This window comes from Podarcis vaucheri (genome assembly GCF_965113315.1).
Source record: "Podarcis vaucheri genome assembly, chromosome: 2".
Taxonomy (NCBI): Eukaryota; Metazoa; Chordata; class Lepidosauria; order Squamata; family Lacertidae; genus Podarcis; species Podarcis vaucheri.
The window spans coordinates 116,079,085-116,094,137 of NC_138760.1; the positions used below are offsets into that span (position 1 = coordinate 116,079,085).

At 42.3% G+C, this 15,053-nt stretch overlaps 2 protein-coding genes across 2 annotated transcripts in view; both read left to right on the top strand.

Annotated features, from left to right (window-relative positions):
• The window catches only part of LOC309524915 (uncharacterized protein), a 28,725-nt gene that overhangs the window by 12,534 nt on the left and 1,138 nt on the right, over positions 1–15,053 (top strand). The window lies entirely within an intron of this gene.
• On the top strand, positions 2,105–10,707 carry LOC309526175 (C-type lectin domain family 2 member B-like; the record flags this gene model as incomplete). The annotated part of the gene is made up of 5 exons (XM_082212090.1): positions 2,105–2,114; positions 6,785–6,898; positions 7,353–7,546; positions 8,420–8,523; positions 9,728–10,707. Coding segments are annotated over 5 exons (588 nt in total), but the record flags the coding sequence as incomplete, so codon positions are not given.

Sequence of the window (15,053 nt, forward strand, 5' to 3'; positions counted from 1 at the left end):
GTGTTTGTTTCTATTTTTAGCTTTTCTAGCTCTGGGAATTTTCCTTGAAAGGCAAAAAATGGGCCTCCCGGGTTACGCATGTAAGGACACCACATAGCAGGAAACCTATTTGGTTATTGATTAAATTGGTTAGTCACTTTATCTTGTCCAAGGCAACAAAAAAATGACTTAACATTACTGCAGAGGTGTTAAGGAGCTGGAAATTTAGAAGCCATTGAGCAAAACACTATTTTTTACTGTGTTTTTTTTTCTTGGGGAGTGGATGGGTGGAATTGGAATGTTTTTGGGGAAATGAAGAGGTACGTAAAGGTGAACATAACTCTAAACCTGATAATTTTTTACTTAACCTTTAACATATTGTTGCAACTGTTACGTTATAGTAATACTCTACCAAAAGTAACACATTTTCTCTAAAATTAAAGCTGTAGAAGTAATTAGTAGCATTGATATCAAAGGTTGCCTAAAAAAATAATTACACTACTTAACAAGGGGAAAAAAGCAAATTCAGTGTCACAAATATTCAAATTATATTTGAATGGATATTCAAATATAATTTACTATTGAGTCTTAGTATGCATCGCACAACACCAGTTATTTGATTGTTGGTTAATTTCCTTTTCTAAACCAGGCCAAAGAAGAAAGAATGTAATGGATTAATTTTATCAGAACAAAATATAAGCAAATTTTATATTTTTATTGGCAGGAAACTTTACATTTATTTTATAACCCAGGCCAAACCAATAAGGATGGGTAGAATTTTACAGAACAAAAAATGATTAAATGAAGTTTATATTTTTTGCAAGGAAAATTTGCATGTTGGCGTTCTCTGGCAATAGAGATGCCCTTTGTATATGAAGAACATTGCCAGCCATGCTGAACATACGTTCAAATGACACACTTGTTCCTGGGATTTTTTAATACCACATACACAATATGCGTTAAATTACAAAGTCATTAAAAAAAAACAACTGTTACCACAATTTGCTCTGAAACCTGGTATCAGAATATATATAGATTTATAGCACAGCCCTAGTCTCTGGTATTGATGTTTCCGATGAGAGACCATCAGGGGGATGTCATCAGCAAACGTTAAGTGACATAAGAATCAGGGAACTCTGACTCATTTCCTGGCTTTTTATGGCAGAACAATTCTTTAATTGTTGGCTTTAATGGCACTAAAATCTGGTACCCAGTCCCGAGGCAATATGCTATTGAAAAATTTATAAAGATTGGGGGGGGGGTGTTTCAGAAAACTTTATAAACAATTTCTGTGAGCAAAAAGCTGGGAAGCGAGAGACAGAGCTGTGTTTTGTGTCTATTTGAATCCAAGGATGGGAAAACAAAACGCTTTGAGGTGTTAATGCTGGGAACCCATCTACTTTTGGCTCTGGCTGTAAAGGTAAAGGGACCCCTGACTGTTAGGTCCAGTCATGGCCGACTCTGGGGTTGCGGTGCTCATCTCGCTTTACTGGCCGAGGGAGCCAGCGTACAGCTTCCGGGTCATGTGGCCAGCATGTCTAAGCCGCTTCTGGCGAACCAGAGCAGCGCACGGAAACGCCGTTTACGTTCCCGCCGGAGAGGTACCTATTTATCTACTTGCACTTTGATGTGCTTTCGAACTGCTAGGTTGGCAGGAGCAGGGACCGAGCAACGGGAGCTCACCCTGTTGCAGGGATTCGAACCGCCGACCTTCTGATCAGCAAGTCCTAGGCTCTGTGGTTTAACCCACAGCGCCACCCACGTCCCGCCCTGGCTGTATCTATGTGTAAATAAACCGTATATCATAAAAGGCACCACAATCTCCGCTGTGCCTCATTTCCAAAAGGAAACACGGACCTTGGATGAGGGTCTGGAACCCCTGGAATCAATTGGAGTAGCATCATTCAACAGTATGTTTTATTTTTTTTCTAACCTGAAGGTGCCGTCAGAGGGGAATTGATCTCTTCTGCCTGGGCACTTGGTGCTGGACAGCAATGAGAGAGGAGAAATGATAAGCCATGATGATGATGCTGTAGAGAGAGACAGCCTGAGAGCGCCTGAAGAGACAGAAGCTGCCCAAAGGGGAAAAGGTGTTTCCCAATCCAGGTATTTTTTGTCCAACATAAGAAAGGCAGGTAAGTTGAAAAAGCTACAGAGCCTCCTTGACAGCTGGTTGTGGTGTGTATGGATGCAAGCGTGTAGCCTGCAAGGCAGCTATATTTTCCCCTGGGAATTAGGGCAGGAATGAGGAGCCTCTTGCCCTCCAGATGTTGCTGGATCCCTGACCCTTAGGTCCAGTCGTGGCCGACTCTGGGGTTGTGGCGCTCATCTCGCTTTATTGGCCGAGGAAGCCGGTGTACAGCTTCCGGGTCATGTAGCCAGCATGACTAGACCGCTTCTGGCAAACCAGAGCAGCGCACGAAAACGCCGTTTACCTTCCCGCCGGAGCGGTACCTATTTATCTACTTGCACTTTGATGTGCTTTCGAACTGCAAGGTTGGCAGGAGCTGGGACTGAGCAACGGGAGCTCACCCCATCGCAGGGATTCAAACTGCCAACCTTCTGATCGGCAAGTCCTAGGCTCAGTGGTTTAGACCACAGCGCCACCTGCATCCCTAAAACTAAAAGCCCCACTATTCCTGCCCCTGTTGGTTATGCAGTCTGGGGCTGATGGGAGTTGGAGGACCCCAACATCTGGAGGGCCAGCAGTTCTCCATGCCTAGTTTATAAACCTGTTGGCGTTTGGCTTACATTGTGTGTGTGTGTGTCTGCCTTTCTCCCCTTCCAGTTCCCAAATACATTTTTCTTCAAGTTCTCGCCTGTGTAAGTTAGAAGAAAATATTAAGCGGTAAGATTGTGATGTTTGCCGATGCCACTTCACAAAACCTGCAGCGTGTGGAGTCTGTACAGGAGCTAGTCTTGTTCTCTGTAGAGTATCTGCTGATGCAAATGGATAAATTCCTGCACCTCGTAATTCTTGCTCAATTACCTTTTACGTAGGACACTAACTTCTGCCAAGTCAGACCCTTGGTCCACCTGGCTCAGTGGCAAGCAGTAGCCCTGCAGGGTTTAGGGCAGGAGTCTTTCCCAGGAATAATTGCAGGTCCCAGATTTGAACCAGGGACCTTTTGCATGCAAAGTCCATGCTGAACCACTGAGATACAACTCTTCCCCATGCCTCCTCCTTGTATGCAGATAATTGCCGAAAGGTTGTCATATGCCTGGGTTTCCCCAGACATTTAAAACTGGTTCTGAAATTTCCAGCCAGAAGCAATTTTCAAAGGCCAAATACTGGCAATGTCTGGAAATTTCCAAACATATGGCAGCCTGTGTGTGTGTGTAATGTTGATATGCTGCATTAATCAGTCTGGAATATCTGACACATGCATCTTCCTGATTTCTAATCAATGATCACGCCCTCTAAAACTAGATGGTTGTCTCTTTTCAGTTCACAGAGAGCCAGTGTGGTGTAGTGGTTAAGAGCGGTAGTCTCGTAATCTGGGGAACCGGGTTTGAGTCTCCGCTCCTCCACATGCAGCTGCTGGGTGACCTTGGGCCAGTCACACTTCTGTGAAGTCTCTCAGCCCCACTCACCTCACAGAGTGTTTGTTGTGGGGGAGGAAGGGAAAGGAGAATGTTAGCCGCTTGGAGACTCCTTAAAGGGAGTGAAAGGCGGGATATCAAATCCAAACTCTTCTTCTTCTTCATTGCTGAAAAATTATACACTGCTTGATTGAAAAAAAAAAACCCCTCTAAGCAATGAGAACAGTTAAAAACAAGTAGTAAAAACATGTAATTTCCTTTTAAATGTATTAATTTATTGTTTTTAAATGTTTTCATTGGTAATGTGACTTTCTTATAAGCTGCTTAGAGGTTTTGCACATTGTCCTTGGGGGTCTGTCTGAGCAAGAATCATGTGGAAATTGCTGCAAGCGGCACACTGACGTGGTTTTCTGCAGAGCTCTGCCCACATTCTTGAAAATCCTATTGGGATTTGTTTAACTGAAGTGAGCCTGTTTTCCAGAAGTATTTATATACAGCTGCTGGAATGTATAAACTGAGGTATACAAGCCTTTAATGTTTGAAGGATTATCTTTATTAAGCCCTGCAAAAATATTAGCCAAAAGATTGCCTCAATCTCTCTGCTTTGGAGCAAAACCTAATTTTGAAATCCAGTATCTTTTGCATCAGTAGCTGAGAATTAGCATATAAATATATACAGCATGTTAAAGGCCTTCCTTGTTTCATGTCCCTCTCCCAGGCACCCCAGATTCCAATTTTGCTTTTGCTTTTTGCAACGCTATTTCCAGGAGTTAATACAGGCACCGGGCCACTCATTTGCATCTTTGCATTTCATTAGCTTTTCTGAAGTGGGAAAAAACCCTCCCACAATGATGGTATTCAGAGAGCCTTTTAAAAAGTTACTGGGAACCAGGCAGAGGGCCCTCTTGGTAGTGGTGCTCGCCCTGTGGAATACCCTCCCATCAGACATCAAGGAAATAAACAGCTATCTGACTTTTAGAAGACATCTGAAGGCAGCCCTATTTAGGGAAGTTTTTTTAATGTTTGATGTTTTGCTGTGTTTTTAATAGTCTGTTGCGAACCGCCCAGAGTGACAGGGGCAACCCAGTCAGATAGGCGGCGTATAAATAATAAAATTAATAACACTAACAACAACTATTATTATTATTAATTTGCATCTTGGGACTTATCTATGCTTTCTCTTGTCCAGCTGCTTCCCACTGGGTAAAACTGCTCTTTAGGGCTCAATCAGAGCAAATGGCAATTCAAACACCTTTGTTTCAAGCAGCTTAGAAAGACAGAGGGGTGCCTGAAGAATAGTGAGATTAAAAGTCCCCTTGACTCCTTTGCTGGGCTTGGAATAGGTTGCATTTGTTCCCTCCATGCCCAGCATAGAAACAGAAGCAGTTGCCCATCTGGCAGTCATGGTGGTTTCTATGCTGGGCCCCTCCCCGTCTTCCTCCCCATGCCTAGTGCAGACGTGGTTAAGGGAAAGAGGAAGCCACCTGCCCCATGCCATAAGCTCACAGCTCATTTACCTGTACACAGTTCCCCTTTCCCCATAGCAACCAGATAAGTGGTTAAACAGAAGGTGGTTTTTATTATAGCTAAGCCTTTTGGTTACAAAGAATAATGAAGATTTGAATAAACTGCTACAGCATGATGGCCAGAAAAGCAATTGGCAATGGCAGGGGAGTCCACATAAGCACAAAATGTCATCTTTGGCTACTGCTGCATCTGGAGAGCTTTGGCTCTGCTTACTATTCAAGTTCAGTTTCTTTCTTTTTTTATAAATATTTTTTATTGCTCAATTTCCACATAACAAATTATCAAACCATATAATCACCTACATAATTTCCCCCACTCCCCCCCCAAGGACTTCCCTCAGATCCTCTCCCTGATTTCACTGCACATATTTTCTCTGCATATTATAAAATTGTATATATCCTTACATATCTGTCCATCATGTTATCAACAATAAATTTGTGTATGTTTATTCAAAACCTGCCAAGGAGTCCAGTTCATTTTGTTGTCTTTTAAAATAATTTGTAAAAAGTTCCCATTCTTCTTTAAAGTCACTGTTTCCTTATCTTGCAGTTTATGTGTGAGTTTAGCCAGTTCTGCATAGTTCATCAATTTTTCTTGCCACTGTTCTTTTGTCGGGGTTTCCTCATTCTTCCATCCTTGTACTATCAAGACTCTTGCTGCTGTTGTAGCATACATAAATAAATTCCTTATTTTCCTTAGCAGGTCTTGTCCCACAATCCCTAACAAAAATGCTTCTGGTTTTTTGTGTGTGTTTTTTTACAAATGTCATTTTAAACATTTTCTTCAATTCATTATATATCATTTCCCAAAATTTTTTAATTTCTGCCCCTCCTGCCTCAGATATACTGAAAAGGATTGAAGGTGAGTCACGTTTCAGAGGCCGGGGAGATGTCTTCTGCATATCCTCAGATAATTGAAGATGCATATCAGTTCTGTAGATGGTCTGTGAGACCAGTCAAATTCTTCAGCTATAGGTAAAAGATTGCTCTTTCTGAGTAAATGTCTTATTTTGGCAAGGGTCTATCCCTATTTGCCTTCTTGCTATTCCTAGTAGTGATCAGTTCTTGCCCCCAAGGATGAACCGCAGAATCACCTGCCCAGTTTAACATCCGCTTTGTGGATGAGCTGGATGGGGCCATCTGTGAGGTGAGGCCTCCAAGTCTTCCTGTGGGGAGGGGGAGCGGCTGTCACTCATATTTCAGTAATAATCTGACTGCCTGGGTGCCCAAAGGCTGCTGGCTAATGTGTTCCAGCCCCAAATTAAAATTCTTTGTGAATAATTTGGATAAAGGTAGAGAAATACGTATGGTGTGGGAGGCAAGTAAAGCATATATAAGAGGTTACTTTATGCAACATAACTCGTGACTTAAAAAAGAGAGACAGGAGAACATACAAAAAGATTCTGTGTGAATTTAACCAAAAAGAAAAAGAGCTGGGAAAATCTCCAACAAATACAAATATTACCTGGCATATTAAGATGCTGTAGAGATAGCTGTGCTAGCAACGCAGGAGATAGAAGCAAAATTGAAATATACTCCTGAATGCCAAAATAAATAGATATTGCAATAATATCAAGAGTTCTGGTATTAGCAACCCAGTTTATCATGGAAGTTTTACTTTATTGTATGTGTGTTGATGTGGCTACATGTGAAATACGCCTTGTAGGTGAGATTTGTGTTCTTCCTTAGTAATGGTAAATCAAGACCATTATTTGTGTGTGTTAATTTCATTTCAGGGGATCACCATAATTATCAGGGTAGAGGAATCACATCTAAGTGTACCATCTTATTTGCATTCATTATTATCCTCCTCTTCCTCATCACCATCATTGCTCTTGCTGTCCAGAGAGGTGAGTTTTCTGCCTCTTTTCTTAGTGCTTTCTTCCAGGTCTGTCCCAGTCATGACCTCTGTCTTCCATCAGCACTTTGGCTTCTAATGGCCAGTTCACACTGAGCAGCAGCAGTTAGGAAAACAGTTGCCTTTGACTGAATCACTATTATCCATGCTCTTGCCAATGGCTCTCTGGGACTTTGGAGGGGATCTTTCCCAGCCCTACCTAAAGATGCCAAAAATTGAACCTGAGACTGTCAGCATGCAGAGCAGATACTCTGCCACTGAGCAACAAAGCTCCCCCAAGTTGTGTGATTCTTCTACTGCTGCTTCCCTTTCCTCCTCCAAGATGCATCTGAATCCAGGGGCTACAATTGCTGCTTATTGGTTCTTTCTTTGCCCTCCCTCCAAGCCGGAGGTTGAAATGTTATGTGCAGATCCCAGTTCAGAGCAGAACTTTCTCTCTCTTGCAGGGGGGAAATCCAACCAGATTTGCCCTGATGGGAATAACTGTGCTGTTTTGGGACCAGCTTGCCCGGCTGGCTGGGTTGGCTATGAAGGGAAGTGTTATTTTTTCTCAGAAGAAGAAAGAAACTGGACTTCTGCCCAGAGCTTTTGCATTTCCCAGGGCTCTTCTCTGGCTGTGATTCAGAGTGAGCTGGAAATGGTGAGACCAACAAATGTATAAAGGTTTGTGAGAATTATCTTCTGCACAACACCAAGGATGAGCTATCCTTATGGAAATATAAAGAGAATCTGGGACGTAACTTGGCTTTGTCATAGCTTGATGCAAACAAGAATAATAAAAAAAATCTCCAGGAGCACCTTAGAGACCAACTAAGTTTGTTCTTGGTATAAGCTTTCGTGTGCATGCACACTTCTTCAGATATGCACACGAAAGCTTATACAGTGGTACCTCGGGTTACAGATGCTTCAGGTTACATACGCTTCAGGTTACAGACCCCACTAACCCAGAAATATTACCTCGGGTTAAGAACTTTGCTTCAGGATGAAAACAGAAATTGTGCTCCAGCGGCGCAGCGGCAGCAGGAGGCCCCATTAGCTAAAGTGGTGCTTCAGGTTAAGAACGGACCTCCAGAATGAATTAAGTACTTAACCCAAGGTACCACTGTACCAAGAACAAACTCAATTGGTCTCTAAGGTGCTACTGGACAATTTATTTTCATTATTTTTATTTTTATTTCGACTGCATTAGACCAACACGGCTACCAACCTGAATCTTGATGTAAACAAATTATCCATCTTGCAGCCATAATGGGAATTATAGATTAACAAAATCTCAAGGGCCGCAAGTGCCATATACTCTTCCTTCAGCCACTTTCCTATCTTCCTTGAACCTCCTTCCTCCCTTTTCAGCACAGCTTTCCTTCTGCTATCTAAGCCTCACTTTCTTTGTATCTCCTGTCTCACTGCCCAGGTCTCTGTCAGAAGTTTGTTCTCCTCCCACAATTGGCATTATTTGAGGTAGCAGGCTCATTTGGAGGCATTGCTCTAATCTGTTTGTGTGTTTTCGACCAAGGTGTTCATGCTCCGGTTCAAGGGCGAAGCTGACCATTGGATTGGCCTCCGGAAGGACTTCAATGATACCTGGATATGGGCAGATGGGTCAGAATACAATTACACGTGAGTCCTTGCTCTTCTCTTGAATTGGGATTAAGCAGGAGGCATGCTGGGTACAGTGAGTTGATCCCAAACCTGAATCTGTAACCAAAAATCACTCCAGAATGTGACCTTCAAGGAATCAGAATTGCACTCAAAGCATAAACCTCTCAGTAACCTTCCTGATATGTTGCGGTTTCTCACCTCTCACCAGACACACAGAAACCATCCACACTGCTGACAAGCTTCAGCTAAGGCTCTAGAGCTACCTCTGGTGTGGAGAAAGAGGATGGGGGTGATGATGATGATGATGATGATTATACCCCACCCGTCTGGCATGGTTTCCCTATCCAATCTGGGTGGCTCCCTACAGAATATTAAAACATCAAACGTTAAAAACTTCCCTAAACAGGGCTGCCTTCAGATGTCTTCTAAAAGTCAGAGAGTTTTTTATTTATTTGCATCTGATGGTAGGGCGTTCCACAGGGTGGGCGCCACTAACGAGAAGGCCCTCTGCCTGGTCCCCTGCAACCTCACTTCTCGCAGCGAGGGAACCACCAGAAGGCCCTTGGTGCTGGACCTCAGTGTCCAGACTGAACGCTGGGCATGGATACGCTCCTGCAAGGAGAAATCCTTGTTCTCTCACTCTCATAATTCTTAAGGTCAATCAATTAAGCTGAAAGGTGGGGGATTTACAAACTATGGAATTGTCATATAACCAAAGAACAAAACCACATAGGGTGGAGCTTATCCGTGGATCAGATCTCTCCATAATGTTAAAGGTGGTTTCATTAGGGAGGCAGATTTATGAGTATAATCAAGAAACATAAGCCATGTACTCTCACACTTTCTTAATCTGCTATCTAACAATCCTGCTTTGCTCCCTGACCGGCCTCCCAGTCATGCAATATAATCAAGCCATGCAACACATGCCCCAAATCAATGGATTCGAGTTACAAGAAAGGAGATTCCAACTAAATCTCAGGAACAACTTTCTGATAGTAAGAGCTGTCGGACAATCAAACCTTGGGAGGTTGTGGACTCTCCTTTATTGGAGGTTTTTAAAGAGAGGTTGGATGGCCACCAGTCAAGGGATTTTCAGCTGTGATGAACACAATGCGGCTTGCTAATGGATTCTTGGCTAGGTAGTTTATGACACTGTCCCACCCGTACAAGACAGAGCAGCCAACCTGGCTTGCCCATCTCACCTTTCCTCCTCGTGTTGCAGGTTGGTAGTGAAAGGAAGTGAATACTGTACATATCTAAGCAAGGAGTTTGTCATTGCCTCCCGGTGCCACATACCAATAAAGTGGATCTGCAATCACCCTGATGCGTATATGAGGAATGTAAACTCTACAGCAGGAAAAGTCATATGCCAAGAGGAATTCTGGTAAGTCCCAGGGATGTAAGAAATCAGCAATTTCCATTCTGGCCCATTTTAATCACAATCAGCACTATTTCCACTCTACTGCAGTTTGATTTCCTTCTAATGCTACAATATTCAGCTCACTGTCTACTATTTAACATCGTTTGTGCAACTTGCATTCATTTCTGTGTAAAGGAAGCATCAAAACAATGTAAGAAAGTATTTAATGACATACCATTTGTGGACATCAAGAAGGCAAGAACAATCAGGTGAACAAATACCGATTGTATTCACTTGATTATCTGACCACAGAGCTGCCACCATTTCTGCTTTCTTTTCTGTTTTTGTCACAATTCTCTGACATGCTTAGGTACGCCTTTCCATTGTATGACCTAGATACTGTTTCTAGAAGGAAAGGCAGCAAATTGTATGTATGGAAACAATTTACCACCAAATCTGGTATGTGACAGGAGACTACAGATAGGAGTGCTCAACTCTGACGCTTTTTCACAGCTTCATACAAAACCTCAAATGATCTGAACTAGGCTTCAGTGCCTGCACACTTTCAACCTGATCTTTGCACAACATCAGCTAAAAACTTGTCTTTATAATGAATCTTGAAATCTGTCACCAAAAAAATCATAAGCAGAGGCATTCGTCTTCTACATTGAACCTAGCCATTTGCTAACTAAGTGGAGAGGGCAGAAGTTGATGATTTGTGGATTTAAACCGTTCTGCCAGAAATCCATCAATTGTTTCTTCTATTTCAGATTGTTATTAGAGTTCCGAACAGGACCACATTTCCTTGCAAAGAACCCTGAGGACACGAGTCAATATCTGTGCAGCATTTATGTATCATAAAATTATTTATGTATCATAAAATTTTTGAAAATTAGCAAAATTGATTCTTTTTGTAAAAGATCTTTTAAGAAGTTATGTAAATGCCTTTTTATTTTTAATTTTTATCTGTATTTTTGATACAAAAACAAAAGAAAAACAACCTATCCCACATCCCCTTTCCTCCACCCCTCAGTTGTACGACTTTGATATCAATCTCAACATACAAATAAATGTCTGATAGCTTCCCTTCTGCCCTTTTCTTGGTTTCTTTACCTTTCTGCTAAATAGTGTATTCCAAATTTTTAATCTTCAACGTTCATTCTCTGTTAAATGCTGTTAATTCTGTTGATTTTTATTCTGCTGGATTTACTCAAGACCCACTGGGCTATTTACTTGTTGTTTAGTCATTTAGTCGTGTCCGACTCTTCGTGACCCCATGGACCACAGCACTGCCAGGCACTTGTTACTTATTTATACTGGTTCTTAAAATATTCAATAAACGTTTTCCAATCCTCCTTATATTCTTTGTCATTTTTTCTTTCTTGCCCTGTTCTTTATGCCTGCCAATTCATTTTAAACTGCCACTCTTCCTTGGTGGGTACCATACTCATTCTCCACCTTTGTGCCAATAAGATTCTAGCTGCAGTGGTGGCATATAATAATCAATTATTTTGTTTCTTAGGGACTTCTGTTGTTATCATTCCCAAAAGGAATGCATTTTGGGGAAGGTAATTTTGATATATCTTTTAAAATTCATTATAATTTCCCAGATTCCTTTGCAGGACCACCACATGTGGAAAAAGGATCCCTCTACTTAATTGCATTTCCAACCTTTACCTTTTAAAACATTTTCGCTAGTTTGGCAGGTGTTAAATATCACCTGTGGCTCACTTTCACCATACAGTGGTACCTCGGGTTACATACGCTTCAGGTTACAGACTCTGCTAACCCAGAAATAGTGCTTCAGGTTAAGAGCTTTGCTTCAGGATGAGAACAGAAATCGGGCTCCGGCAGTGTGGCAGCAGCAGGAGGCCCCATTAGCTAAAGTGGTGCTTCAGGTTAAGAACAGTTTCCGGTTAAGTACGGACCTCCGGAATGAATTAAGTACTTAACCCGAGGTACCACTGTATTTTCCCGCAATGCACAACATGTCGTGAATTTACTATCCATAAATATCATATTTACTATCCATAAATTCTCCCACAGACAGTGCACTGATGGGGGTGCAAATCATCACTTCATTTATTAGATTAGTAATTCCCTGAGTGAAGAGGCTGGTGGCGCTGTGGTCTAAACCACTGAGCCTCTTGGACTTACCAATCAGAAAGTCGGTGGTTCAAATCCCCGCGACTGAGTGAGGTCCTGTTGCTTTGTCCCAGATCCTGCCAACATAGCAGTTTGAAAGCACACCAGTGCAAGTAGATAAATAGGTACTGCTGCGATGGGAAGGTAAATGGCAGGACCCAGAAAGCTGTCTGTGGACAAACACTGGCTCCCTCGGCCTGAAAGTAAGTTGAGCGCCACACCCCATAGTCGCCTTTGACTGGACTTAACCATCCAGGGGTCCTTTGCCTTTTACCTTTACCCTAATATCTGGTAAACTCCCCTTTGCCTTTGGCTACAGATTCTTCACTTACCGGTAATTGCATTATAATAGTATATTAATATAAATCAATGAAAAGGAACTCAAGGGAACTGACAAACTGGCTGCTTTTGTTCCAATACACTAGCAAAGGTTTGGATTTTATGACGTTGCCCATTTGGGGCATAAAACATTACCCATAATACTAGAGCATTTGGCTTCCTGCCATAAGTCAGTTAAGGAGCATCCTGGCAACTGCAGACTATTCTGGGCTGTAGGCGATTTTGCAAGCTGCACAAGAAGTCAGGGGCCAACTCATTGTTCAGAAGGAGATGGTTTCTTACTTCCAACACTTGACTCCATTTTGTGCTTATATCTGGAAAGCTGCTTTCATGCACATCCAATGAGATAAAGAACTGCATGCATCAGAATTAACATTATTTCGCCTTATCACCCCACAGCTGTTTACTTTAGCAGGGTCCGATACTGAAAACCCGCAAAATAAAGGAAATGATTTGTTATCAGGATACTGTTTTCATTCCCACATCAAAACCTTTCCCTTCACTCCAAGAGGTGAGCTATTTATTCCCAACTAAGATGGATAGTATGTCTACCACTTCTGAAAATAAATTTGACAGACTTTTCTTTTGTAGTCAGAGGTGCAAATTTAGTTAGCCCTGCTGGTCATCAGTACCTTTATGCACAGACATTAATTAGCAGGTGGTGGTGCTTTTTTCCCATGTCCTGCAAAGTTTGCATGTTCATTTTTGCAGATCAACCTCCTAAAAGAGCTCCCCTGGCAATCCCCGCCTTGGGGGAGTGGGGAGGGCAGATTATAAATGTGTGTGGGGGGGGGGATGGTTTAAAACACTTTATTAGAAGCTTGCTGGTTTTTTGAATAGGGCCTTTTATATTAGCACAAAGTTACGCAAACCCCAACATTATGTTTTTGTCTTTTGTTGAAAACCATACATTTTATACAATCTAGTGTCCAAGCCCCAACATTGCAGGAATCTCAGTCTCCTCACTCTCGGCAGTGCCAAATTACTGCCATTTGTTTCTATCGCTTGTTTGTCGTCTTTATGTAGGGCTGCCATACGTCGGGATTTTCAACTGACACCCGTAGGTTTTTTTAACAAAAAAAATCACAATTTTTGGGGCGTTTTTGTAAAAAAAATGTTCAACAACTTGGGGGTTTGTTGAGCTCAACAACTTCTGGTGTGTCCTTGTTTTTACTTATTGAAATAGGGCAAGCCTACTTTATGTCTTAATACTGTTATGATTTCCATTTTAAATTCTGTGCTCCACTTTTTATGCTGGTTTATTGTTTAGTTGTACTGCATTTTTTACTTCTAGCTGTTACTGTCAAGTTTTTACTGGCGATTGTAAGCTGCTTAATGGAAGAAGTTCCTCAAAAAGTATACATCCCCCTCCCCAAGCTCTGGATTTTTTTGGAGGGGGGGGTGACTGCAAAACCAGACTCTTTTTCATGCAATATGGTCAAATTTTACCTTGAGGTTAGATTACTACATTGTGTTCATATGTAGGGCTGCATCGGAACACGGTTTGGAAACTTTATCGAGTGTAGAATTCAGTAGCCGGTTTGCTCACTGGGGCAAGACAGTTTATAACAATAACAATAATAATAATTTATTATTTATACCCCGCCCATCTGGCTGAGTTTTCCCAGCCACTCTGGGCGGCTCCCAATCGAGTGTTAAAAACAATACAGCATTAAATATTTAAAAAAACAGTGTTTGCTTCAGATGTCTTTTAAAGATAGGATAGCTGCTTATATCCTTCACATCTGAAGGGAGTTTGAGCATGTTACACTGATTCTGGCCTGACTGCACTGGCTGCCAATAAGTTTCTGGGCCCAATTCAAAGTGCTGGTTTTGACCCATAAAGCCTTAAACAGCTCAGGACCGCAATACCTCAAGGACCGCCTCTTTCCATATGAACCTACCCGGACCCTGAGATCATCTTCTAAGGTCCTTCTTTGTGTGCCTGAGGTCCAGAGGATGGCAACACGCAAACAGGCTTTTTCTGCCGTGGTTTCCTTTTGTGGAATGCTCTCCCAAGGGAGGTTTGCCTGGTGCCTTTATTATACATCTTAAGTGCCAGGCAAAAACATTCCTCTTTAGTCAGCACCCCTGTTCCTGAAATAGTTGCTCCTTGGTGACGAGGGGTGCACCAGTTTATAGTTCACCACAGGTGCCAAAATGTCTTGGGCCTGCCCTGCAACAAACTATCAATTCTTATTTTTTCTCTCCTTTTTCTCTTTTTCCTCCTTTTTCTCTTTTTCTTTCTTAAAGTGGATGGGATAATTACTTTTTCTGGAGCGTGTCTAATGCAACATATTTTTGTTTTGGTTATAGCAGGCAAGAAATATGTCTCTAGTTTGCATATGCTTGACAATGCATAGGAGCCGAACAGTGTTGGAGGCAAGACGGCAAACAAGGGCGTGTTCACAATACACTTCCTTCCCCTCTGCCTGAGAAAGCAAAGAGCATGCTGCAGCTACTGCTGCCACTGTAGCAAAGGCAGAGGCCAAGGCATTCATTGGAGGCCGAATCTGCTGCATCCTCAGTAGTCCCCTCCCTGCCCCCCCCAACCTGTGGATCCTTCCACCTGAAGCCTCATGCTCCCATCAGTCCCAGCCAGCACCATGGTCAGCAATGAGGGGAGCTGGAGTCTCTGGAGCATCTGCATCATAGAATAATAGAAGCATTGGATTGTAGAGCTGGAAGGTGCCCCAGGGGTCAT